The following is a 26,248-nucleotide window of genomic DNA, read 5'->3' as shown; positions in this document are numbered from 1 at the left end:
AAACGTGTCACTTGTAGGGTTGCAAAGGGGCGGAACATTTCCGGTACATTTCCATGGGAAGTTAAGCTGGGGAATTTTGGAAATATTCCATATTGGAAACCTTCCATGGGAATTGATGGGAACTAACTGGGAGTTGAGGGTAATGTAATCGAGTTGTATCATATCCAAGCATAAATATAAACATTTTGTTTTGTCATAAGAAAACATCCATGCAAAATGATACAACTTAAAAAAACATGTCATTTCAACAGATTTATTTGTAAGTTGAACAGAACAAGTTTTAATTATTTTATTGAACAATATTACTCATCCCCCCCCAACCCCACTCATTCAAAAATGAACAGAAATGCACCCCCCATCCAAAAATCCCCACAAGAAATCATCTGTGCATGTGATGGCTGCGCCCCCCCCCCAACGGAGCCCCACGCCCCCCCCTGAAATGTAAGGTGTTTTAAAAAAAAAATATAGCACCAAATTGCAACTGAAGTAATCTTTCTACGGTCACTTTTCACATTGAACATGTGCTCTTTTATTAAATAAACTAAACGCTTTCATTTTAAGTTGTGAGTTTAGTGTTTTTGACCCTAAGAAACACTGATGCATTAATCAATACCAATAATCCACAGCTCCTCGCTCTGCTCCAGAGGATTTAAAAAATATATATATCCCCCCCCCCCCCCCCCCCCCCCCCCGGCAGTAACCCCCCAAAGCAGTAAACCCAGGGGAAACACAGAATGGCACGGATATTCAAGTGTACTTGAATGACATCTGTTTGTTTTAGTCTAGATTATGCTAAAATATACTTTCCCCAGTTATATTTAAGTTCCCTACGAAGAGCCAACCTTCCATTTTGAAAATTCCCAGTTTATTCCCTTAAATTCCTGTTAATTCCCATGGAAAGTTTCTACCTTTGAAAATTACTAGAATTGTGCAACCCTAGTTACTTGTAAGTTTTACTTGTTGCATAATATAAGCATCCAATTTAGATGAGTTAGACCAAACATTTTACAGAATTATTTAAAAGTTCAGTTTATAAACTTTACTTAAATGTGGCCTTAATGCATTATTTCAATTTGGGTCGGATAAAATCATAAAATGTATTTAATAGGAGTACTGCTGACATCCACTAGATGGCACCAACATGTCGTCACTTCAGTTGAGGTGTGTGTGTGTGAAAATGTAGGTAAAAATCATTAAGCTTAAATTAAAACAAATATGTACTTTTATTTACTTTGTCAACATTTTGGTTACCTTTGCTTTGACTAAATATGCCTACTCTCTACCTTGAATTTTGTATCTTACCCTAAAAAGCTACAATTTAAAGGCTGTCTAATTCTGATGTGTTTACGTTTGCTAACGTTGTCACACAACTCTAGAAAAGAAGGCAAGATAGATTCGTGTAATATTATTGTGTGTGTGATCAGGAGAGGAACGTGGAGGCTGTCAGGGGAGCGAAGGACGAGAGGGTCAGAGAGATCCGAAACGCCGTGGAGATGATGATCGCCCGTCTGGACAACCAGCTGAAGAACAAACTCATCACCCTCATGGGTAAGACTGGAGGACACGTCACTGTCACAGAGCAGCTGGGTGGAGTCTGTGACACTTCTCAAAGTATTTCTATATTTACAAATACTTTATGCTGGCTACATTTGTATTCTCAATAGTTTATATCCTAACAGTGAGTTTTATCAAACCAGAATTATACTTAAAATCTAAAACACGGTTGCTTTTTAAATTGAAATATGTTTTTTTTAAGCCTAAAAGATGAAATAACCCTAATTTTAAATGAATCCTTAACCTCTTTTAGACAAATCACTAATAACATCAATCTAATGCCAATCTCGTCTCCTATTTTTAAAATCTTGAATCGCTATTTAATAGTATTCTGAAAATGTTTCTGTACCTGTGATGCTATGTGCAGTTACCTATAAAAAGGTAGGTATTTATATTGGGCAAAACTCCAGAGCTTCAATTAATTTAAAATATTTGTATTCCCAATCAGTTTAAAAATACAAATATAAGACATAATGGAGAAATGTGAAATGAGACACCCTACAAGACAATCAGAAGCTTTAGATTTGAGACCCAGACACTAAACAGAAAGTATATATAATAATAACACATCTAGAATTGGAGAGAGTTCATATTAAACTAAAACATTTACAAGCTAAAAAACAGCTAACACTAATCAAGCTTTGAGGGACACGTTTTGTCTGAATCACAAAAGGCCCTCCCTCTCACAGCGTTATGTTGCCAGCGGTGTTACATCTTCCTCGTCTGAAAAGAGCTCTTGTCGAAGCGAGACACCTTTTTATCTGGCACTACAAAGGGTGTGAAGGTTGAGACGTTCACTCAACAAAATCCTCCGTGCTGAAAAAAGCCGCAAGAGACGCCTTTTTATAGCTACGGGGCAATACACAGATGAAATATTTATCTGGACTGAGTGGATGCATGCACTCAGCGCCCACACCCGACCGCTCACTCTGACATTCAGCACAGCACGCTGAAAATAGAAATGTGTGTCTCTCCCCCCCCCCCCCCCCCCCAGGCCAGAAGACGTCCTTGACCCAGGAGACGGAGCTGCTGGAGTCTCTGCTGCAGGAGGTGGAGCATCAGGTTGGTGTTAAGCAGCAGCGCAGAGCTGCCAAACATCCAGCTGCACTGCATGGTGTTGTTGTTTCAGATTCACAGCTTTTTAATAGTTAGCCAGCTGTGAATTAAGTATTTTTCTATATTTGGAGATAAAATGAACAACAGTAGATCAATTGATTGAGCGACGTGTTCTTTCATTACCCCGTTATGCCATAAACGCTATAGTTTTATTTGAGTTAATCTCCAAAATACACACATCCCACTCCTGTTATAAGTCAGTAAAGCATAACATGTGCATTCACCCACATTTAAAAGTGTTCCCCAACAAATGCATTATTCATTCTGTTGAGTATTCATTACCTAAAACTACAGGGACCAGAGAGGCTGGGATTTTTGTTAAAATGTTCTAGCATTTTCTAGTCCAAATGATTCATCAAGAACATAATGGAGGTTGCAGCACTTTTGCCTACCAACAAAATACATTATAAACAACCATATTTGTTTCTGTACTGGAGTAAATACAGGTAAACAAAGTATTAGTTAAAGGGGACCTATCATGCAAAGTGCACTTTTTTATGTCTTTTATACATCAATATGTGTCCCCGGTGTGTCGGGGAACTCATGCAGCGTCAGAAAATAAAACCCTCTCTCTTTTCCTCCGTACCCAAATCTCTAAAAACGGGGGAACAACGGAGCTGATCCAGATTTGCGTCCGATATGACGTAATATCTGAAATGCGGACCCTTGCCACTATCAGAAAAGTTGCCATCAGAAACAATGCCCGACTGTTTTGGACGTAATATGGTCGGTGTTTACATTAGCATCGCTAACACTCAGAGCTAACCTGTACTGGAGAGCATGTGTGTGAAGAAGCAGGAAGTAAAAAGGAACTCACCTTGTGGTATAACCGGCAAGAGAGAAAGCCTTTGAGCTCCAGACTGTTTCAGAGAGAATCCTTGATAATCCATGATATGGCGTTTCATCACGGCAGCATTTAGTTTAGACAGTAGCTGCCGGGTCCCGCATGAGCTCAGACCCCTGCTTTTTTATATCAATTATTTTGTTTTTTTAAAGCTTTATACATACAATCAGCACTTTAGAAACAGGAAGTGAAATAGAGGGATATGAGGCACGGCTAGAATGGGTGATCTGTTTGGTATTTTGAGCAAAACACTTCATAGACATGTTTTTTATATATTGTATATATTTGAGACCTTGAAATTGCCTAAAAATAGCATGATTGGTGACCTTTAAGTTGCATTGAGTCCTTCATTGCATATATAGACGCTACAGTAAGCGAAAACACAATTATCCTCGACAGAAACCCAAGTTTTGATTCCAACTGTTTCTTTCTTGTTTGTTGTTGTACCAGCAACATGTTGAGTTGGTTTTGCTTTTGTTAAACAGCTTCACTCGTGCAGTAAGAGTGAGCTGATCTCAAAGAGCCCGGAGATCCTGCTCATGTTCCAGCAGGTCCACAGGAAGCCCATGCAGTCCTTCGTCACCACGCCCGTCCCTCCAGACTTCACCAGGTAACCTGTCCACCGGGGGGGGGGGGCGGTGGACGAAGGACATATTTTACAATATAAAATGGCAAGCCCTATCAAACATGATTGTCACCGATTAAACTTGCAATGTTATTTATTAATGTGTATATATAACACAGGCAGCAAAATCACATTTAAAAGGCTGTACAATTGATAATGTTGAGCATTTCGTATATAATGTGTGTATATTTGTAAACATATCTTTATTATAAATTGTGCAAAGTATATGTTACATGTTTAACCCCTCCCCCTCTTCCAACAATGCAGCACAGCGCAGACATGGTTTACAAACATGATGAAACAAAGAATAAACAATGAATATATATATACATGTACACATAAATAAATGCCCCATACATACATGCACAGGAAACAAGAAATGAACAAAATAATACATTAAATCATCAACACCTCCCCATAGAGCTCAGCCATCATTCCTTGGTCTAGGAAGAACTGTCAGACATATGTTGTATAATAGTTTTATGATTAACAAGTTAGATTATATTATATTTGATTATCTTTGTGTAATAAACCGTCCTCTCTGTGCTTCCAGTGAGCTGGTTCCTGCCTACGACTCCAGCACTTTTGTTCTGGTCAACTTCAGGTACTTCCTCTCTTTGGTCGCGTTCAGTCATCGCTGCTACAGGGGACAATAAAACAGAGCTCCGTGCTATTTACAGTGAGACAGCTCTGTGTTTCTTACTAAATAATGCAAGGGTTGCAGTCACAGATACACATAGCTCCTCCAATATTTAAATCTTTACATTAAGTTACAAATGTTTGACTTGAAAGATATATTTTTAAGGTTATTCTGTTCAGCAACATCTGTCCTGCACCGTGTGGCAGTTTGAAAGTTCAAGGTTTGTTTCGACCTTCCCACACATTACATTTCATATTCTATTTACATGTATATAGACTTCTTGCACTATTTTATCTTTGTATTTAATTATATATGTTGCATTGTTGGAGGAGCTCATACATTGTAGCTTATCTGCATATAACAATAAAACCTTTGAATCTTGAAGAGGGGTTTTGGATAGATTTCCTAGATTGCTATGATGGGAATTTACAGTGATTCAATATATATGTAGGTTTCTACAAAATGTTGTCGGACAGAAGGGTGTCGCCCCGACCATTGTCAGGCAATTATAATATGGATGTTAGGGGTTGTAATAAACATGCTGCGCTTCCCCATCTGTCTGCCCCCCCCACCCAATTTAGGACTGTAATGTGGATCGCCTTCCTTCCTCTGTCTCATCTCTATAATTGCTTTTCTGTGTAACGGGGTCAGATCCTGGTACTATCTACTAGTGCAGGACCTCTAGACGGTTCGACCTGTGGCCGGACCGTCTATCTGATAGAGAACTGTAGCAGATACGACCGTTATCGTCCTCGTGTGGCTGCAGCCTGAGAGAGAGGAAGTGTGTGTGGGGTTCAGTGGTTGTTTATAAAGAAGATTAAGAGTGCTTTGAAGCTGTTCCACCCACCGCTGTTTTCAAGATCTTTTATCCACCTGAAAATTCAAACCTGTAGGCACCTGGTGTAAAATATAAAAGTTGTATTAGTTCATTTATTGAACATTGCATTACATGTCACTTGTTAGACGCTTTAAATCCAAAGCGACTTACATACTCAATACTGTGGGCAATCCCCACAGGAGCAATTTTGGGGTGAAGTGTCTCAGGGACACAACGACATGCTGACTGCAGTGGGGTTTGAACCTGTCCACTACGCCACAGCCTCCCTTGAACATGTCAGAAACAAAACCAACAATAATAATAATGGTTATAAAGAACGTTCAAGGTACAAAAAAACAAACAAAAAAACATTCTCACATAGTCTGTCATGTTCAAAAGGGGCAAAAAGAAGCTTAAAAACGTTTCTGGTCCCCCTCTAGCGTACATTTATCTTGAAAATAAAACATTAGGTCATCAGCATCCGTGAGATTGGATTCATTGTTTTACACAAATACTTTTTTTTGTACAAAACAACCAAAAATAAATAACTTTTACAACAACAAGAAATAACAAGCACCACTTCACAGCTCCTGCTCAGGGTTTGGTTTCTACATTTTAGTTTAGATAAACTTGCACAATCTTTCAGCTCATCATTACAGGTATTCCACAGATCAACACCTTTTGATAAAGAATGTTTGCACTTGGTGTCCACAACACTTTCTTCATGTGTTTGTTGTGTTCGTAGCACGTTGAGGCAGCGAGCCGACCCGGTCTACAGTCCTCCGCTGCAGATCTCTGGGCTCTGCTGGAGGCTTAAAGTCTACCCCGTGAGTGTTCCTCCTTTTCCACTAAAGCCTGACTACTCTGTAAAATAAATACATGTGTTGTAACTTCTTTTTTTCCTTCAGGATGGTAACGGTGTGGTCCGTGGAAACTACCTCTCTGTGTTCCTGGAACTGTCGGCTGGACTCCCTGAAACATCAAAGTATGACATATTTCCTAATACACCTCCTTTTTAAATCTTTCTTTACAAACTTAATAGTGTTCTTCTCAGTAAGGTCTGAGGTTTAAATTAATTAAAATGTGGCTTTTTAAAGGTATAGCTTTGTCAACATAATGTCATTACTTTTTTTTAGATGCAAATGTAAAAATGACATCGGCGTGCAAGCACAAAAAGGTCTCGTCGGTTATGGTCACGACGAGATGAATGAATGCAGGTTAACATATGTTTCAATATTATGTTACAAATCGATGAAAAAAAGCTAAAAACATGTTAAACAAATTAGTAACAAGAGATATACCTTTTTTCTACCATGTACACACACACACACACTAATATGTTAATTAGCATTAAGAGAGCTGAAACGTATACTGTTATTTTGATTTCTCATAACTCCATAATGGTGTGAAATGGATCAGCCACCTCGCTTTGTATACTTCCTCTCAGTATAGTTTTCTTTCCGGTCCTGTGTAGATATGAGTACCGTGTGGAGATGGTGCATCAGGCCTCCAGTGACCCCACCAAGAACATCATTCGAGAGTTTGCCTCTGACTTTGAGGTCGGTGAATGCTGGGGCTACAACCGCTTCTTCAGACTGGACCTTCTGGCCAGCGAGGGATACCTGAACATGCAGACGGACACGCTGGTCCTCCGGTGGGTTCACACACACTCGCACTCGCAACACACTCACTATCACACTCACACTCGCAACACACTCACTATCACACACACACTCGCACTCACAACACACTCACTATCACACTCGCAACACACTCACACACACACAACACTCACGCTCACAACACACACTCACACACACACACACACACACACACACACACACACGCGCACTCGCACTACACTCGCACCACACTCGCACTCACAACACACTCGCACGCACACGCACTCGCACTACACTCGCACCACACTCACACTCACTACACACTCGCACTCACTACACACTCGCACTCACTACACACTCGCACTCACTACACACTCGCACTCACTACACACTCGCACTCACAACACACTCGCACTCACTACACACTCGCACTCACTACACACTCGCACTCACTACACACTCGCACTCACTACACACTCGCACTCACTACACACTCACACTCACTACACACTCTCACTCACTACACACTCGCACTCACTACACACTCGCACTCACTACACACTCGCACTCACTACACACTCGCACTCACTACACACTCGCACTCACTACACACTCGCACTCACTACACACTCGCACTCACACTCACACTCGCACTCACACTCACACTCGCACTCACTACACACTCGCACTCACTACACACTCGCACTCACTACACACTCGCACTCACTACACACTCACTATCACACTCACACTCGCAACACACTCACAACACACACACTCACAACACACACACACACACACACACACACGCACACACACACACACACACACACACACAGACACACACACACACACACACACACACACACACACACCCCTGTGCTGACCTGCACCACTCTGATACTAAAGAAATGAACAGGAAAAGCTCATAGCGTGTTTTCATGTGTGTTTCACAGATACCAGGTCCGCTCTCCAACTTTCTTCCAGAAGTGCAGAGATCAGTACTGGTACATCAGCCAGCTGGAGTCTGCTCAGAGCGGATACATCCAGCAGACCAACAACCTCAAAGAGGTGTGTGTGTTTTATTTATTATTATTTCTTTCAATGTCAAAGAATGCCATCCAATTCAGTATAAAAAAAAGTTTTAAATATGCCTGGGAAATAAATAAATATGGCTATCAAATAATCCTGAAATGCATAAACGAGGCAATGAATATCCAACTACATGTACAGTAAATCTATCTAGCTATTCTATCCATCTAGTCCAGGGGTTTTCAAAGTGTGGGAAGGTGAGCCTCCCCTCAGAGAATATAAGAACAGCCGCGCCCCCCCCTCCCAATTATTATTGCTAGAGAAAATGTAATTAAATGCTCTGTTTTCGCTGTCTTCCTTTCTCTTTTTGGAGCACGCCATTTTAAGTTACTCACTGCTGTTTCTCTCTTCTTGTCTCGTCTCTGTGTGTGTTTGAATCTATCGTGCTGACTCACTGACTGCACCGATTTGATTGGCTGAGTAGCGTTACCTCCTTAAAACAATAACAACTTTTTAAATGATCTTTTATGTGTTAAACGTTTTCAACATCGTGGATAAATCCTTATATGCTCCCGGCAACACACTGAACGTCAACTTTGCCTCCTTATTACACTCACCCCTACTTTAGTGGGAACAATGAGTCTGCGTCTTTGATGCACACAGGCGGATGATGCGGGGATGCAATGTAGACAGGAATAGATCATCCTCTGGCTGCAGCCTTCACCGGCACTTGCTTTTGATCAAAGTCAATGCGGAAAACCCGCACTCACACAGGTAGGTGGAGGTGAAGGGAATGAGCACTTTTACAGCCTTTTTGGCGAGGTGGGGGAACTCGCTCTCCACAGACAGCCAAAAGTGTGCAAGTGCACGTTTTCTGCCAGACGCGGTCTCCTCTTTCACTTAAGGTAACTTCACTAAAAATCGACCCATGTTGCCGCTCGCATAAAGTTAGCTGAAGTTAATTAGCTAGATTTCACTGTTTCTCGTAAAAAAAAAATTCTCACGCTTTTTCTCAGCCCCTCCCCTGAAGCTCTCTGGCGCCCCCTCGGGGAGGCGCGCCTCACACTTTGAAAACCGCTGATCTTGTCAATGTCGTTTTTAGCACTAGGTGGAATTGTAAAATAAAAATTCCACATCCTTAAATGAAATCGCAGCCTCAGAAAATATCTAAAATTATCAATTTTTCTTTTTTAATAAAACTAAATTGACTCATTTACAATATATTTATTTATTGCCTTTATTTATTTTGGGATTCATGCCACAGTCATATTCATTTATTTTGTATTTAATATTTACTGGGTGAGAAAATCAGTTTTTACGAAATCATGTTGTCCAAGTGTGTACGTTTTTAAATTCTATTTGTTTAATTTCTGGTTTCAGAGGTTGGCCATTGAGCTGTTTCGGCGTCAGACGTCCCGTAGCTCCTCTCCCCCCGAAATGAGGCTCGCCTCAGGCCCCACCACCTCTGAGAGAGACCTTCGCTCCGTGAAGAGCGACGACGACATCCAGACCACTTTGACCAACGCTAAAAAAGTTGAAGAAGAAGAGAGAACTCAGCACGATGACTCTAATGTAAGGAATGGGATGAACATCCGGCTACATGTGGCGCGTCCCCATGTAGCCTGTGTCCATTAGCGGTGTCTGCGTTGTGTATCTTTCGTTGAAGGATGAGACCCGAGCCAGCATACTGTTGAGCCGATCTCCGTTTATTCACTCAGATATATAACGAATCAGTAGTTATTATATTAGTTTTCCCTTACACCGACTCTTCTCATGTAGAACACATTCACAAAAAGGGAAGAGGGAAACGTGAGGGACATAATATGAAGGGGGGGGGGGGGGGGGAAGTCCACACAAAAATATTCTTCTGAGTACAGTGTCTACATTTTGGAGGTTCCGCCCACTGATTTCAGACCTAGTCAGGTATTGAATGTTTATTAAAGGTCACCTATCATGCTATTTTTAGGCAATAGCATAGATCTCAGATATATAAAAATATATAAAATGAAGTGTTTTGCTCAAAATACCAAACAGATCACCCATTCTAGCCATGCCTCATATCCCTCTATTTCACTTCCTGTTTCTAAAGTGCTGATTTGGGGTATAAAGCTTTAAAAAAAAGCAGGGGTCTGAGCTCATGCGGGACCCGGCAGCTACTGTCTAAACTAAATACTGCCGTGATGAAACGCCATATCATGGATTATCAAGGATTCTCTCTGAAACAGTTTGGAGCTCAAAGGCTTTCTCTCTTGCCGGTTATACCACAAGGTGAGTTCCTTTTTATTTCCTGCTTCTTCACACTCATGCTCTCCAGTACAGGTTAGCTCTGAGTGTTAGCGATGCTAATGTAAACACCGACCATATTACGTCCAAAACAGTCGGGCATTGTTTCTGATGGCAACGTTTCTGATAGGGCCGTGGGTGTAAAGCCAGCCTACATTTCCGATATTACGTCATATCGGATGCAAATCTGGATCAGCTCCGTTGTAGCCCCGTTTTTAGAGATTTGGGTACGGAGGAAAAGAGAGAGGGTTTTATTTTCTGACGCTGCGTGAGTTCCCCGACACACCGGGGACACATATTTATGTATAAAAGACATAAAAAAGTGCATTGATAGGTCCCCTTTAAATTAAGAACACAGAATGATTAAATACAAAACACAGCATTTGTGTGATTATACTAAATGATTTACAAATAAATATTTAACACTAAACACCACTGCATATTTACAATTGTTACACCCATCCCAACCTGGGACCTTTTTAATGGTCTTCTGTAAGAGAATCAACCCGAGCGTTGTTTGATCGTTACTTCACTGTTTTATTGTTGTTGTTGTTGTTGTCCAGGAGCTGTCAGACGGGGACCTGGAGGTGGACTGTCTGACGGAGGAGGAGGTGAACCCGCTGGACGGCAGCAGCACCTCGGGCAGCTCCACGGCAACCAGCAACACCGAGGAGAACGACATCGACGAGGAAACCATGTGAGGAGATTCTGTCACTTTCTCTAAAGAAACTCAAATTATTTAGACTCCTTTTTTACAATGTCCTTGTCTAACAAAGTAAGGAATCGTGTTCCTTTGTTACCTTCCTTTGTTAACGTGAACCATTTGCATGCTTACTTAATAATTAACTATTTGTTGGTGTGTTTGCACAGGTCTGGAGAGAATGATGTCGACTTCATTGGGAATCTGGAGACAGAAGAAGGAGAGCTTCCTGATGACTTGGCTGGAGCAACAGGTCAAATGCATACACCCATATTCATATATTCATTGTTTTTATTGTGTAGTGTCAATCTGATGGCTGAGCGAGCCTCTCAGCTTCACGACCAATCAGAGCACACTGGGCTCACAGGGAGGGGGGGGCAGGAGCTCCAATAAGCCGTTTAGGACAGAGAGTGAATACACATACTATACAGAGATGCTGTATGAGAAACCAATGTGAGTTTGGAAAATTGCACGGTATAAATCTATTTTAGTAGACCTCAACAATGAAATGATGATCAGTAGAAATGGCCATGACATGGGACCTTTAATTAAAGATACATTTACTTAAAGGTAGGGTAGGTAAGAATGGAGAAACCAGCCCGAGTGCGCTAGAATTTGAAAGTACGCAGCCAAAACAAATCTGCCCCTTCCTTCAGACAGAGCCCCTCCTCCAACACACAGGAACGCGCACATGACCAATGAGGGCACGAGATAAGTCTGTCCACAGATGGAAGGCTGACAGGCAGGTAGGCCATCCAGTTATTTTAGCCGGGCCGGCTCAGATGATTGGTCGTGCTTTTTACAGCGCCACGCCTTCCACAGATGACATTTTGTTATGTATTTATTGTCAAAGCATTTCATGTATTCATTGCTATCGGGATGTTAAGAGCATTCCATGGAATATAACAAGTGTTTCTGAAGTGAATTACCCACCCCACTTTTAACATAGCAATTATTTTCTCAATGAATGATTAGTTATTTCAAATCAGAAAATAGTAACGATAACAAAATGATCTTCACAGTTTTCCCAGAGCCGAAGGTGACATTTGTGAAGCTGAAACCATCAAATATTTAATCTCCTGCCTCAAATAAAACCCTCACGCTATCTCTTCAGTTGATATAGCAAATAATAGTCTATTTCTGTTGTCTGCCAGCTGTACAAGCAGAACACCGTGAGCGCTGTCGTGCTCAGTGTGTTTCACTGTGTCGGTGTTGAAAGGCATGAAGAGGATGAGTCAGAGTACTCTGCAGCGAGCCGTGTGTGTGTTTCGTCAGGTTGCAGGTTGTCGTGATATTTTTTTTTTTTAAGAAGGAAAATACATACTTTAGTTAATTCCAAGTGGGTTATTACCTTTACGATAAGTCTTGCTTTAAAACTAAACACTTTAGTTTTTATTAAGCCAGTCTAAATGTTCTAATTTTATACAAATGTTATTTTTCTGGAAAACATTTGCTGAGATTAAACTGAAATTGGCAAATCAGACAAAATTGTTTCTGACTGACTATTAAAAGGCAGGTGTGTGCTAAAACAACAGGTTTATTTTTTATTAATGAAAGGTCAACTGAGGCTATTATGTGTACTGCTGAATTAACTTAAGTTACACGATTAGCAATATAAGTAAAAGTAGCGTAGATGGAGAAGTTGTTGGAACAGAAACTTAAATTAATCTGTACATCTAGACAGAGGAGTGCACTACAATGTAATCCAAATATATGCCATCAATTAAATTCCATATTTAAGAATATAGGCGTAGGTACGTAACAAAAAGTTCAATCATTAAATCATATGTTTGTCATTAAATTTGAATTAGACAATAAATGGAATGAAAAAAGGGAAGCTCCATTTGTTTCTTTTGATCAGTCAGCGTTTGGTATTGAAGAGCACCTCCACCATCTTTTATAAGAAAGACATATTTTACATTGGATTATAACTAACCCAAACCATACAGGAGAACACGTAATATGAACTCTGCATCCCCTCTGTTATCTCTCTTCTGCAGGTGGCTCCAGCTCCGGTGTGCGCTCCTCACATCGTGGTGCGGCTGCCAGTCGCGGTGCAGTGGTTGCCGGGGGGTCGGGCAGTAACAGCCTGCTGGAGATCGACCCGGTCATCCTGATCCAGCTGCTGGACCTGAAGGAGCGCAGCAGCGTTGAGGCTCTGTGGGGCCTCCAGCCCCGACCGCCTGTCTCTCTGCTGCACAGCCAAGGTCTGGAAACACTCGGCTCACAGACCACAACAAATCATTACAACTAAACTGAAGATCAATGCTCACACACAGGGTGCCTTTCAAAACAACAGCATGCCTTATGGGATGATCACAGTTCCACAGCAGCGTTAGGTTGCCTTTTAAATGGACACATAAACATTGCTTTCTTCACTCTACTCCAAGTCATAGTTTTCTGGTAATTGTCACCGTCTCTTTTTAAGTGGTAGCTGTGTGCTATTGTTAGTGTCGGGGGTGTTTCATGCCCTGTTTAGAAGGAACTAATGAGCAGCATGGCATTAAATACCGCTCCCCGAAACTCAAGCTGCTACAAAGACTGATTATTCGAATAAAAACAAGTAGTTTTGAGGTGTCATTCCTACAAAATCCACAATGAATCTATCTGAATAAAACTATATATATATTAGGGCTGTCAAGTTAACGCGTTAATAACGCGTTATTAACCGCGTTAACAACGCGGTTAATAACGCGGTAATAACGCGGTTAATAACGCGGTTAATAACGCGTTAATAACGCGGTAATAACGCGGTTAATAACGCGTTAATAACGCGGTAATAACGCGTTAATAACGCGGTAATAACGCGGTTAATAACGCGTTAATAACGCGGTAATAACGCGGTTAATAACGCGTTAATAACGCGGTAATAACGCGGTTAATAACGCGTTAATAACGCGGTTAATAACGCGTTAATAACGCGGTAATAACGCGGTTAATAACGCGTTAATAACGCGGTTAATAACGCGGTTAATAACGCGGGTAATAACGCGGTAATAACGCGGTTAATAACGCGGTTAATAACGCGGTTAATAACGCGGTTAATAACGCGGTTAATAACGCCACTAATTATTTTAACGCGATTAACGCATGTGTATTTTTTTGTCCTCGGCCGCCCCGTAGTTTCAGAGCGCATCGAGTTTAAAATACCATCTACAAGCTGATGCTGACAGCCCCGCTCCTGCCGTCCGCTTGCGGCAGACCACACTTCCACGCTCACCGGCAGGCACCGACTGGCCATCGGGAGGACCGGGAGGGTGTGTGTATGTGAGGCGCGAGAGAGAGACCTTACGTGTATTGTTTTTGTTGTTAGCATCTGGTGCTAGCTAGCTGCGCTAACGGATATAAGGAGCTGTTTAAATGAAAACAGAGGAGCGACATTTCGCCGACAACTGCGCCGAGCACTTGACTTTATGCAGGCAGCCAGACAGTGGGACATTGTACGAAAAGTCAGCACGGATAGTGCGCGCAACATGATTGCAGCGTCCAGGCAGCTCCCGTTCGAGCATATGCCTTGAGTTGCACATAGCTCCAACGATCACACACACACGCACGCACGCGCGCGCGCACACACACACACTCTTTGTATTGAATGAGAGAGGTTCCAGGTTGAATTGAGGCGAATATTTGTAATGTTCAGAGGTTGTTGTGTTTAATATTCATGAGAATATTTGTCATTGTTCAAATGATAATAAACATTTGCATAAAGCATATTTGTCCACTCATATGTTGATAAGAGTATTAAAAACTTGAAAAATATTCCTCTAAGGTACATTTAGAACAGATAAAAAATGTGCGATTAATTTGCGATTTAATCGCGATTAACTATTTTAATCGACTGACAGCCCTAATATATATATATATATATATATATATAAACAACACATTTACAAATGTTGGTGGTTAGGATTCAAGTCAACCTAATTTATATAACAGAAAATCACAAATCATACAGTTTTGATTTAGATGAGGAAATACTGGCTTTTTATCTACCAGACTAACTCTGTATAAGTGACCTGCTCCATCGAAATCAGTCACATTGACCCGAAGACACATTTTGAGTTGTATACACTGTTGGAACGAGGAGATTCCTAGCTTTCTAATATCAGGATTGTTGTTGTACTCCAAATATTAAGCTAAATATGTCACATTATATAATGACTGTCACCGAGTCATCATTTGGAGAAAAAGGCCTTCAAAGTTTCCTCTTCTCTGGAATCCATCGATCTGATTGGTTATCAGCGGCTAGCAAATGATCAAAGTACTACGGAAGGAAGATATTTTTGTTTGCATTACTGGTCTGGGGGAAGCTGGCGAGTGTGTGTGTGTAATAGGCTACGTGTGTGTTTGTGTATTTTTGCATTTGTGTGTATTGTGTTTGTTTCCCGGGGAAAACACTCAAAGTTGTATTTATCATCTGAATTTGCTGAAACAAGTTTAATATTCTGAAAGACAAGACAAGAAAACAAACTGTAACGGACCCTGCCGTGTTATCTGTGATTACTATACGCCTTACATTCTTAATGTCAGCGGGAGGGGGGGGGGGAGCGGCGCTGCGGAACAGCCGTGTGCGAGTGAGAGCCGTCATCTTCCCTTTACAAGCTTCAAACATGTATTTATCGTGAGATTTTGGAAATAAAAGTTACATATTCTGAAAGCCAAGACTTTGTTTATTTAAAATCAAACCAGACACCGAACCCTGAAAAACTATTCTTTTACGCAAATCCACGTTCATTTTGAAATGAGCCGCTGCGACTTCCGACTGATTTCGATAGAGCGGGTCACATATGCTTATGTTTTCGGTAGAATGTCAGTGGGGAGTCATTCAGGATTTTATGAAATTTGATGTATTTTGCCTCGTGTTTTTGACTGTCTTAACTGAGAAGAAAAAGATAAAGCAATTTCTAACGGTGAGTTATTTTCCTTCAGCTCCTCTAAATGTTTGCACCTGTTTTTTCTCCCTCTTTCAGCTCATTCTCACTCCAGGAAGGATCGAGAGCGGCGTCCTCAGGCGGTGCGGCGCTCGGCTCCAGACTCGGGGGTCCTGATCCGCCTGAAGGCTCAGATGGCCGAGGTCCGCAGCAAAATGTCTGACGTGAAGAGTCAGGTGCTGGAGGCTCGGGGGGCCGCAGAGCCCAGGCCGGGCGGAGGAGGTGTGGAGGAGGGCCCCTCGCAGCACTCTGACTCAGAGCTGACCGCCTGTCGTAAGCCCGGAGAGTCGGACCTGCTTGGGAGGGCCGCGAGGGCCAGGTCGGGACGTCCCGGTGAGGAGCGCTGTCACTCTGTCAGGCTGCTGGAGATACAGGGCTGAGAGTACTAGCCAGTGTCAAGGATGTGTACAAGATATAACCTTAAAAATATTAGTTTGAGTTCCTCCACACAAACAGACATTTACTTCCAGTTGCTCACATACATGCTCCTAGTAGTAGGATGGGTTAATTGCAGAGGTCACCTGTTAATTGCAGAGGTCACATAATTTCGTCAGCTATTTTTTTATTTAGTTTTAGTCTTAGTCCTGTGTTAAATGTCCTTTTTAGTTTTAGTCATATTTAGTCACCTTCATCCTGTTTTTATTTAGTCAAGTTTTAGTCGACTAAAAGTCTGAGCATTTTAGTCAAAGAAAACTAATTATTTTAGTCTACTTTTTGTCAATAAAAACTGTTGAGTCTTTTTTAGTCATCAGATTATATAGAACATTTCAGTCAAACTAGTCTAGCCAAAACCAATCATTTGTCATTTTAGTCAAACTTATTTCACAATATGATTATATCTTGTCCTTATTTGATGAAAAAGAATGATTAAGAATGCAGCTTTGCAGAGAGTATCTGGTCAGGTTTGTGGTGTTTTTACCAGCTGTGTTTTGGCCACATTGCTTCCCTTCTGATAAAACAATGCATTCGCTTTTTTTCTCCGCCTCATTGTAGCGAAAATGGGCCCAAATATCACATCGTTTCTTTCTCCCAAGCAGTGGTGGCTTTAGACTTTTTCGTTGTCAGTCATTTTGACGGACAGGATCGTAACATTTCCGTCATAATCCATTATTATCCGTCGAGTGCACAATTTATCACTCACTCGCGCTGACGGGGGGTATTCGGTTAACTCGAGTGCGACCACTGCTCCCAAGCCCTGTTGTTGCCATTTTATTTTCTGTTGAATAAAGTTAGTTAGACCATGAGTTAGACCCGAGTCTTCCTGACAGTTCATATTGTGCCGCTGCCCGGTGTAATTCAAATCTACCGCCGCGCGCAGCACAGACACACAGCTGCTGCCCAGCGCAGCACCGGAAATGGAACTGCTGGGAGAAAAACTGACTATCAGAAATGTAACGTTATCTTTGATAATATTTCGTCTCCTCATTTTTTGTCAACGAAAGTAAAGAGAGATTTTGGCATAGTTTTTATTTAGTAAACTACATTTTCGTCTCGTCACTTTTCGTCAACTATTGCATGATGATTTTGTTACAGTTATTGTTTACTGCCGTCGGTGCCGTCTCGTCATCGTCTCGTTTTCGTCATGGAAAAAAAGGTCGTTGACGAACATATTTCGTCATAGTTTTAGTCAACGAAATTAACACTAGTCACATGTCACTGTGTGCTTTGTGCATGTTTGGGACAATCAAAGAGGGTTTCATCCTCCAATTCTAATCTAGGTGCAAATCCTCACTCCATGCACTTAAAATAATACAGAGGCTATAAAAAGCATGTCCTGATATTTTAACAGGAACAAGTACTTATCATAATGATTCAAATGTATAAATAGTTGGCAATCCTTTTTCTGTTGATCGGCTAACCGTTGTGGCTTAAACTGAGATGATTAAATCTTTATCTCTCTTTGTTTGGTATGCAGTCAGGAAGTCCCTGTCTCCTGTCCTGGAGAGCAGCAGCTCTCTGGTGATGAAGAGGAGGAGTCCGGAGGAGATGGAGAAGGAGCTGAGAGGCGCTGACGTCGCTTCAGAGCTCAGCCTGCACCCTAAAGAGGGGCCGGGAGGAGCAGAGGGTCAGTAAACAAGTTCTCATTTATGTGACTCTAGACCAGGGGTGTCAAACTCAATCTCACCACGGGCCACATCAGCATTAAGGTTGCACTCAAAGGGCCGGTTGTAACTTTAAGACTATATACAAATACATATATAAATGTTTAATATATATAAAATAATGTATTATATTACATTAATGCCTCTGCATTGGATTATTATGGGATAGGGTAATAACTTAATAATTAACTACGTCTGAAAGCAGAAGTCTAGGGCCAATCATTTAAAGTCTCTTCAGGGAGAATGTCACAAAATTATTTTAAAAGAAAATCCAAAATTCTGAAGAAAAAAAGTCAAAATTGGAAAAAAGAAGTGACATTCTGAGAAAAAGGCAAATTTAAGATGCATTGTGGGACATGTAGTTTATGGGCAACGTGCTTCTGTAAAGCTGCATGTAACCGTATAATAAACATATTATATTCTTTGCCAGCTCTTGTGGGGCCGCATGAAATGAAGTCACAGGCCGGATGAGTTTGAGTTTGACACCCCTACTCTAGCCAGTTTGACAGCGTATTTAATACTTTACGGGGTGTAGTGACTGTAGTATCCTATTAAAGGGGACCTATTTTGCAAAATGCACTTTTTGATGTCAGAAAATAAAACCCTCTCTTTTCCTCCGTACCCAAAGTCTCTAAAAATGAGGGTACAACGGAGCTGATCCAGATTTGCATCCGATATGAATATCTGAAATGTGGACCCACGGCCCAATCAGAAAGTTGCCATCAGAAACAATGCCCGACTGTTTTGGACGTAATATGGTCGGTGTTTACATTAGCATCGCTAACACTCAGAGCTAACCTGTACTGGAGAGCATGTGTCTAAAGAAGCAGGAAATAAAAAGGTACTCACCTTGTGGTATAACCGGCAAGAGAGAAAGCCTTTGAGCTCCAAACAGTTTCAGAGAGAATCCTTGATAATCCATGATATGGCGTTTCATCACGGCAGCATTTAGTTTAGACAGTAGCTGCCGGGTCCGGCATGAGCTCAGCCCCCTGCTTTTTTTAAAGCTTTATACCCAAAATCAGCACTTTTGAAACAGGAAGTGAAATAGAGGGATATGAGGCATGGCTAGAATGATCTGTTTGGTATTTTGAGCAAAACACTTCATTGACATGTTTTTTATATATTGTTATATATCTGAGACCTATTTGCCTAAAGATAGCAATAGCATGATAGGTGACCTTTAAGGCCTGTGTCCACATATTGATGTTTTCTTAATACCATCATCTTTTTTTCAATTGCTACACTTTTTTGCAGCCCTTCCAAGCTCTTCAAATTGAAAATATAAGTTTTCAGAAGTGCTGGTGACATCAAAAACAGGAGAAGCTTGTTGTTGGTCTATATAAATATATAGGAGCACACATAGATGATAAAAAGCTATGGCGCTATGCTAGTCTATCTTACAGCAGTTGGCATGGTGATGTGTTGTCAAAATATTGTTGTAATGGAAACATTTTTGGAGGAACTTCTTGGATGCGGCTCTCACCGTCCCTCTGCCCACTCTCTGGCCTCGTGCTGCTTGTAGATCTACAGTTTTTTACTCCTGCTCGACTTAACAGATCATATTTCATGAGTCAACAAACCGTCTCCCACGCAGACGCAGACCCTTCCATGTTTTCAGTCTGAACACCCACTCCCACTAGTTCCTGGATAGACCTGAAGAGCCTAACAAGATGTGTGTTTCCTCATCGTCTCTCTCCGTCTCTCCTGTCTCTCCATCTCTCCTGTTTCTCCTGCCTCTCCTGTCTCTCTTGTCTCTCCGTCTCTCCTGCCTCTCCTGTCTCTCTTGTCTCTCCCGTCCCTCCCGTTTCTTCTGTCTCTCCCGTTTCTTCTGTCTCTCATGTCTCTCATGTCTCCCCTGTCTCCCCTGTTTCTCCCGTCACTCATGTCTCCCCTGTTTCTCCTGTCACTCATGTCTCCCCTGTTTCTCCTGTCTCCCCTGTCTCTCCTGCCTCTCCTGTCTCTCTTGTCTCTCCGTCTCTCCTGCCTCTCCTGTCTCTCTTGTCTCTCCGTCTCTCCTGCCTCTCCTGTCTCTCTTGTCTCTCCGTCTCTCCTGCCTCTCCTGTCTCTCTTGTCTCTCCCGTCCCTCCCGTTTCTTCTGTCTCTCCCGTTTCTTCCGTCTCTCATGTCTCTCATGTCTCCCCTGTCTCCCCTGTTTCTCCCGTCACTCATGTCTCCCCTGTTTCTCCTGTCTCCCCTGTCTCCCCTGTTTCTCCTGTCTTTCCTGTCTCTCCCGTTTCTCCCGTCTCTCCTGTCTCTCATGTCTCCCCTGTTTCTCCTGTCTCTCATGTCTCCCCTGTTTCTCCTGTCTCTCCTGTTTCTCCTGTCTCCCCTGTTTCTCCCGTTTCTCCTGTCTCTCCCGTCTCATGTCTCCCCTGTTTCTCCTGTCTTTCCTGTCTCTCCCATGTCTCCCCTGTTTCTCCCGTCTCCCCTGTTTCTCCTGTCTTTCCTGTCTCTCATGTCTCCCCTGTTTCTCCTGTCTCTCCTGTCTCTCTTGTCTCTCCTGTCTCTCCCGTCCCTCCTGTCTCCCCTGTTTCTCCTGTCTCCCCTGTTTCTCCCGTCTCCCCTGTTTCTCCCGTCTCCCCTGTTTCTCCTGTCTCCCCTGTTTCTCCTGTCTCCCCTGTTTCTCCTGTCTCTCCTGTCTCTCCCGTCCCTCCTGTCTCCCCGTTTCTCCTGTCTCCCCTGTTTCTCCCGTCTCCCCTGTTTCTCCCGTCTCCCCTGTTTCTCCTGTCTCCCCTGTTTCTCCTGTCTTTCCTGTCTCTCCCGTCTCTCCTGTCTCCCCCGTCTCTCCTGTCTCCCCCGTCTCTCCTGTCTCCCCCGTTTCTCCCGTCTCTCCCGTCTTTCATGTTTCCCCTGTTTTCTCCTGTCTCTCATGTCTCTCATGTCTCTCCTGTCTCTTCCTCCAGGAGTGCTGATGGCTGAGGGCTCCCAGGGGCCCCTCGTGTCCCTCTGCTCCTGCTCAGAGCAGCAGTACTCCGTGGTAGACCAGCTGTACGGGTCCTCGGGGGCCATGGACGAGATCTTCTCCTTGGGAGTGCCCGGCTACATGACCACCAGCAAGACCTCCGGCAGCAGGACCCTCGGGTGGGTCCCGGGCTCATAACACTCAGGATTACTGCTCTCTCTTTCTCCGCCTCTCACAAACAATCCTGTACTTCTCTCCACCTGCAGGGCAGCCATGTTGGATTGTGAATCTGAAAGCTCAGGAATCTCCCACCACTGCCTGCTGGAGGGACCCTCTGCACAGCCTCAGTCAAATGAAGGTCTGTCTACCCCCCAGCTGCCAACAGGAGATTTTTACTTTCTCTTTTAGCATGTGCAGCAATGACCAGAGTTTATACAAAGTTTATAAAATGCTTAACTTTAACCATTTCATTTTCAAGATTAGGATTATGCTTCAGTTTGAATATAGAATAGAATCGGGTATCTTTAATAGTCACACATACATGCACACACCTCTGCATTTAACCCATCTTAGTACTAGGGGCAGCTATTGTTATGCGCTCAATATACATCTTGATTATCAACCTAATTGTTTTCATTGCTGGTGTTTCATCTTTACAATGTCTTACGACAGGCTGGAGTTAGTCAGGCATTGAATAATCATCACCAAGAAAATCTATAACAATAATCTTGATTTATCTGAGGAGATAAATTCAAAATAAATTGTTGTCTGGGGAAAGAGGGAGAATTAGCAAGTGAACTGAGGTGGTGGAGTGTTAAACCTAATGTGTATTTATAGCTATTAACATTTATTCTAAAACTTAAATTGTGATATATAAAATAACTGCTCTGTCGGTCTCCTCATGTCCCGTCTGCAGATAAGTCTCCGTGTGTCTTGGTGGCCGCAGCGAGCACCGACAGCGACTCTGAAGACGAGGCTCTGCAGAGCAACAACTCTCGCTACGACAACCATACCCCTCCCTGCACAGGTAACACACACACACACAACACACACACACACACACACACACACACACACACACACACACACACACACACACACACACACACACACACAGCACACACACACACACACACACACACACACACACACATTAAATGAAACGGGTTAACAGACACATTCAGAAGCACACAGGACAGGTGTTAACAGCAATGTATTGTTTCTTCTTCCTCAGGGGAGCAGCTTCTGTGTGAGGACATGAGTCTTCCTGCTGACAGGTGATTCCCTCTGAAGCGTCTTCACCCTCACTGCCGGAGATCACACACTCTCTTCTGTCACACACATCTGTAGAAGTAGGAACTGCTTGTTGTGCATGATTGGAAAATGATTGCAACGATTCAGCTGCTTGGTACCCTAAATAAGAAATAATGGCGGCCTGTGGTTGAGGTGGTGCTAACAGTCCAGGTGACCACATAACAGCCATGTTTTAAAGGGATGGTTTGGATGTTTTGAAGGGGGGCTACTCACATCCAGTGTATTACTGCAGTGTGTTCTGGTTTGTGACAGGAGTATGTGCACGGAGGTAAAGCACTGCTGTGCACTGGGGGCTGAAGCAAAATGTACTTTAACTGATTAATTTCCATAGCTCAACGTTGCTGACAGATCCCCTTCCTGACAAAGACCCAAAGGGTTATGTATGATCTTTTCAAAGCCACCAGACTCCCAGACGATCGAGCTAGGGATCTACTTCTGCCTCGTTGGTTAGCTTGTTTGTGGTTTTTGTTGTGAGTTTGGTTTTATAATGGGTTAATTCAGATTCACTGAAGTCATCATCAACCTCCGCTTTCTGAAAGGTGACATTAGTTTTTCTTCAATGCAGTCTGGTGGCTTTTAAAGAGAGCATGCCATACGTCCTCTGTGTTTCTTCAGACTGGGGAGCAGCCATTCACCGTCTACTCTTCAAAACATCCAAACATCCTTTTAATAGTGTGTGAATACTAACTAACATTTCATATCTATTTCTTAACCTCTCCTTGCATTACTTTGAATCAATAGATATGCCTACTTCCATTTCTTCATGGTCAGTTCAGTAAATACTTAGCAGGAAACATTCATTTGGGCAACGACTGAATCTTTAAAACCTGTTTTATTTAGCAGAGATGAACACCTACAGGGCATTTAGTCACTTTAATTCACTAAAATCAGCCCACCTCAGTGCATAAAGGCGTTTGTCATTCAGGTCTACAGTATATTTGCAATATTCTGAGGAGAGAGTATCATCTGTAGCCTGTCAATAAGAGCTTAGTGTTTTATAACGGTTTGCTTTCCACAGTCTGCACATCCGCTCCACCTCCTCCACCATGGTGTCTCTGCACTTCTCAGCATCGCTGCCAGAGACACTTTAACCCCCCCCCCCCCCGAGGTACACTTTGTTTGGAGCTCTTTTCTGGTAATTTATGTAAATGTGTTCTGCGTTAATAACAGCAGTCTGTCTTACGTGACATTTGAAAAGGTTAAATGATCACTGAATCACAGATTATGAAACTACAGATGTCCGCGGGCTGCAAACTGTTAAACATGCAGCACATCTGAGTTAGTAACAACGTGCCAGCAGGTGTTTGAGCTTCTGCTCGGACGTCACTGACCTGCAACCTGAGCTCCGGGACGACGCTTAATACACTGAAAATGCAGCCATTTTTGTATTCATTTAAAGGAACGTATGACTTAAGTTTTGGAGAATGCTTGTTCCCTTCATGCTGAGAGTAGCACACATAGATCAATACCACTTATGTTTGTACAGTACATAAATAAGCTGTCTCTGGTTAGCTTAGCTTAGCCTTAAGACTCTCTTTGAGATGCTCTGGAGTTTAGTCGCTGACGTCACGGCAGCTTCATTGCTGTCATAGCAGGAAAAGCACAGATGTGACATTTAACATTAACAAGAGCTGTGTTTTATTAAAGTGTCTCAGCGAGCCAACATGAACAAAACCAGGACCCTTAAACATGAAGCAGCTATTATTCACTGGTGCTTTCCTTACTTCCTAATGTCCACATGTCTCCTGTGGAAAAGACTGCAAACGTTTTCTGATGAAAGGGTTGATTCACCCAAGATGTCTGCCTCCGCACGAAATGTTTGACCCTTTATTGACCCAAAAAATAGCAAATTACTTTATTGGTTGACATTTTCATACATCTCGTTATTATAGAAAAGTAAGACGGTGTTTACATTGGGGAAACTGGATTTTTTTTAAACTGCATATTTGCTTTAAGAAATGATTGGTTTATCAAGATTGTTACAGCTTTACTGAATAGTCATCGCATCTGTTTGTGAAGATCTGAAAAGTTACATTAAAGCAATTCCTAGGCAGCTTCGCCTCTCCAGATGAATGTCCCTGTTACTGTGTTTCTCCCAATGAAAACTGGACAATGTTCTGTTGGTCATTCGGAGTAACAGCGACATTTCCTCCAGAAAAATATGTTTCTGATTTCAAAATCGTCGGCACCACAAATGAAATTCCTTTCCGCTTCATTGTGTGGGTGAAGAAGCAGAGATTCAGAGTGAAAACACTTTCAACTCAAGCTGCGGCGCATCCAAGGCTTTTTCAATTTTAAGAGCAGTTGACAGCAAAGGTTAAACAAATCATTGTAATTATGTAACGTGTGCTCGGCGCTGAACTGATGGCTCGCTGCTTCACTGGCTTCTCCTCGTGGATTTATTATTTTTCACCTCAATACTCCCAACAAACACGTCAAAGGCTGCTGCACTGGAGAAAACACACACACACACACACACACACACACACACACACACACACACACACACACACACACACACACACACTGAGCCACATCTTAATTTGAAGGTCTATTCATCTTTGGTTCAAAAGTAATGACATTAATAGTCATTAGTTTACTTTGTAGATATCTTACAGTACATGCAGATGCAAAGCTTGCTGTACTCGTGCCTGAACGCGCATGGCTTTTTCTGCAGCGTGGAAGTTTGTGTCGAGTCAAACTGAAATCATTCCCCAGAGAGAATAAGTGTTAATATCTTCATCTCCTCTCCTCTTCATCATGTCCTTTTTATTACGGTTTCTTTACATGATGGAGGCTCTCACTGTTTATTAACAATTTCCCCTTCCTGTGTCAAAAGCTGCTTTCTTTTGTTTGAATGTTCCCAGAATGCACTGTGCATTATTTAATGTGTACATTTCCTTATTGTGTAGTAAATAAAATGTTTTACGAACCCCGGAAATGACCAAACTTTCATTGTGTGTGTGATATTTAAGTAGATATACTGAGTACTTACAAGTACTTAATTATTGAGGTGTTTGTATTTTACATGAGAATTTCCCAAATCTGTATTTGCTTGACTCTGTTCTTCTTCTCCATTTATTTTGAATTATTAGATCATGCGTTATATTAGGTTAAACTACCCAGCGACATATATACTTATTACAATCATACCTTTACTGGCCTTACGTTGAAGCGTTCACACATTAATGCATCATTAGAACATATGAGATTCTGAAATGTGCCATCCTACATACTGTGCTTTTATTATCGGTAGGTTTAAGGATATATTTTTGTTTTGTAAAATACTTGTATCTTTCTTTACTATGAGGTAGTATTTCTACACTTTGGTTTATCTACCATAAATGAAATACATTATCTGAGTACTTTGTCCATGTCTGTACAATTACATGTATTTATATTTATTATATTGTTGAAAATGGCGAGTACACTTTTTTTTGTTTCAGGAGTTAATGTTAGACAAAAACAACAAATACGTTGTTAAAAACAAGTGTGTAATGTTTCCATAAGTGATCTTAATGGCTTCATTTTAATTTCAATCGCAGCTTATTTCAATGTTGGTATGAAATGTTCTGTTTCTAAATCATTGTTAGGAAAGACGGTAAATGTGTGAAGCTGGACATCTTTCACTTATTGATCTTCACTTGTTTAGTTTGCAAACATCTTAACTTAAAAGTACAATATGTCCTTCTGAGAAATCTTGGAGAACAATCATTTGCATGAAAAGACAAACATCACAACTGTTCAAGAAAGAAAAGGCATC

The 26,248-nt window shown here is 42.0% G+C and overlaps 1 protein-coding gene across 4 annotated transcripts in view; it reads left to right on the top strand.

Annotated features, from left to right (window-relative positions):
* Nucleotides 1-25,426, top strand: part of trim37 (tripartite motif containing 37) — a 32,022-nt gene extending 6,596 nt beyond the window's left edge. For 2 of the 4 annotated variants that reach the window (XM_034220462.1, XM_034220461.1), the window contains exons 8-26: nucleotides 1,425-1,548; nucleotides 2,549-2,616; nucleotides 4,000-4,124; nucleotides 4,693-4,743; nucleotides 6,342-6,423; nucleotides 6,505-6,581; nucleotides 6,733-6,813; nucleotides 7,071-7,250; nucleotides 8,175-8,289; nucleotides 9,631-9,822; nucleotides 11,097-11,230; nucleotides 11,404-11,486; nucleotides 13,234-13,440; nucleotides 16,204-16,497; nucleotides 18,080-18,229; nucleotides 21,173-21,350; nucleotides 21,438-21,529; nucleotides 22,088-22,198; nucleotides 22,406-25,426. In XM_034220462.1, the coding sequence (XP_034076353.1) occupies nucleotides 1,425-1,548; nucleotides 2,549-2,616; nucleotides 4,000-4,124; nucleotides 4,693-4,743; nucleotides 6,342-6,423; nucleotides 6,505-6,581; nucleotides 6,733-6,813; nucleotides 7,071-7,250; nucleotides 8,175-8,289; nucleotides 9,631-9,822; nucleotides 11,097-11,230; nucleotides 11,404-11,486; nucleotides 13,234-13,440; nucleotides 16,204-16,497; nucleotides 18,080-18,229; nucleotides 21,173-21,350; nucleotides 21,438-21,529; nucleotides 22,088-22,198; nucleotides 22,406-22,452 (2,391 nt within the window). In that variant the 3' untranslated portion in view covers nucleotides 22,453-25,426. The remainder of the gene's footprint in view (nucleotides 1-1,424; nucleotides 1,549-2,548; nucleotides 2,617-3,999; nucleotides 4,125-4,692; nucleotides 4,744-6,341; nucleotides 6,424-6,504; nucleotides 6,582-6,732; nucleotides 6,814-7,070; nucleotides 7,251-8,174; nucleotides 8,290-9,630; nucleotides 9,823-11,096; nucleotides 11,231-11,403; nucleotides 11,487-13,233; nucleotides 13,441-16,203; nucleotides 16,498-18,079; nucleotides 18,230-21,172; nucleotides 21,351-21,437; nucleotides 21,530-22,087; nucleotides 22,199-22,405) is intronic. The other 2 variants (XM_034220465.1, XM_034220464.1) reach the window with 1 other exon arrangement.
* The last annotated feature ends 822 nt before the right edge of the window (nucleotides 25,427-26,248 follow it).

The sequence above is a fragment of the Gymnodraco acuticeps genome, unplaced genomic scaffold (assembly GCF_902827175.1).
Source record: "Gymnodraco acuticeps unplaced genomic scaffold, fGymAcu1.1, whole genome shotgun sequence".
Lineage (NCBI taxonomy): Eukaryota > Metazoa > Chordata > Actinopteri > Perciformes > Bathydraconidae > Gymnodraco > Gymnodraco acuticeps.
This window is presented reverse-complemented; position numbering and strand designations above follow the sequence as displayed.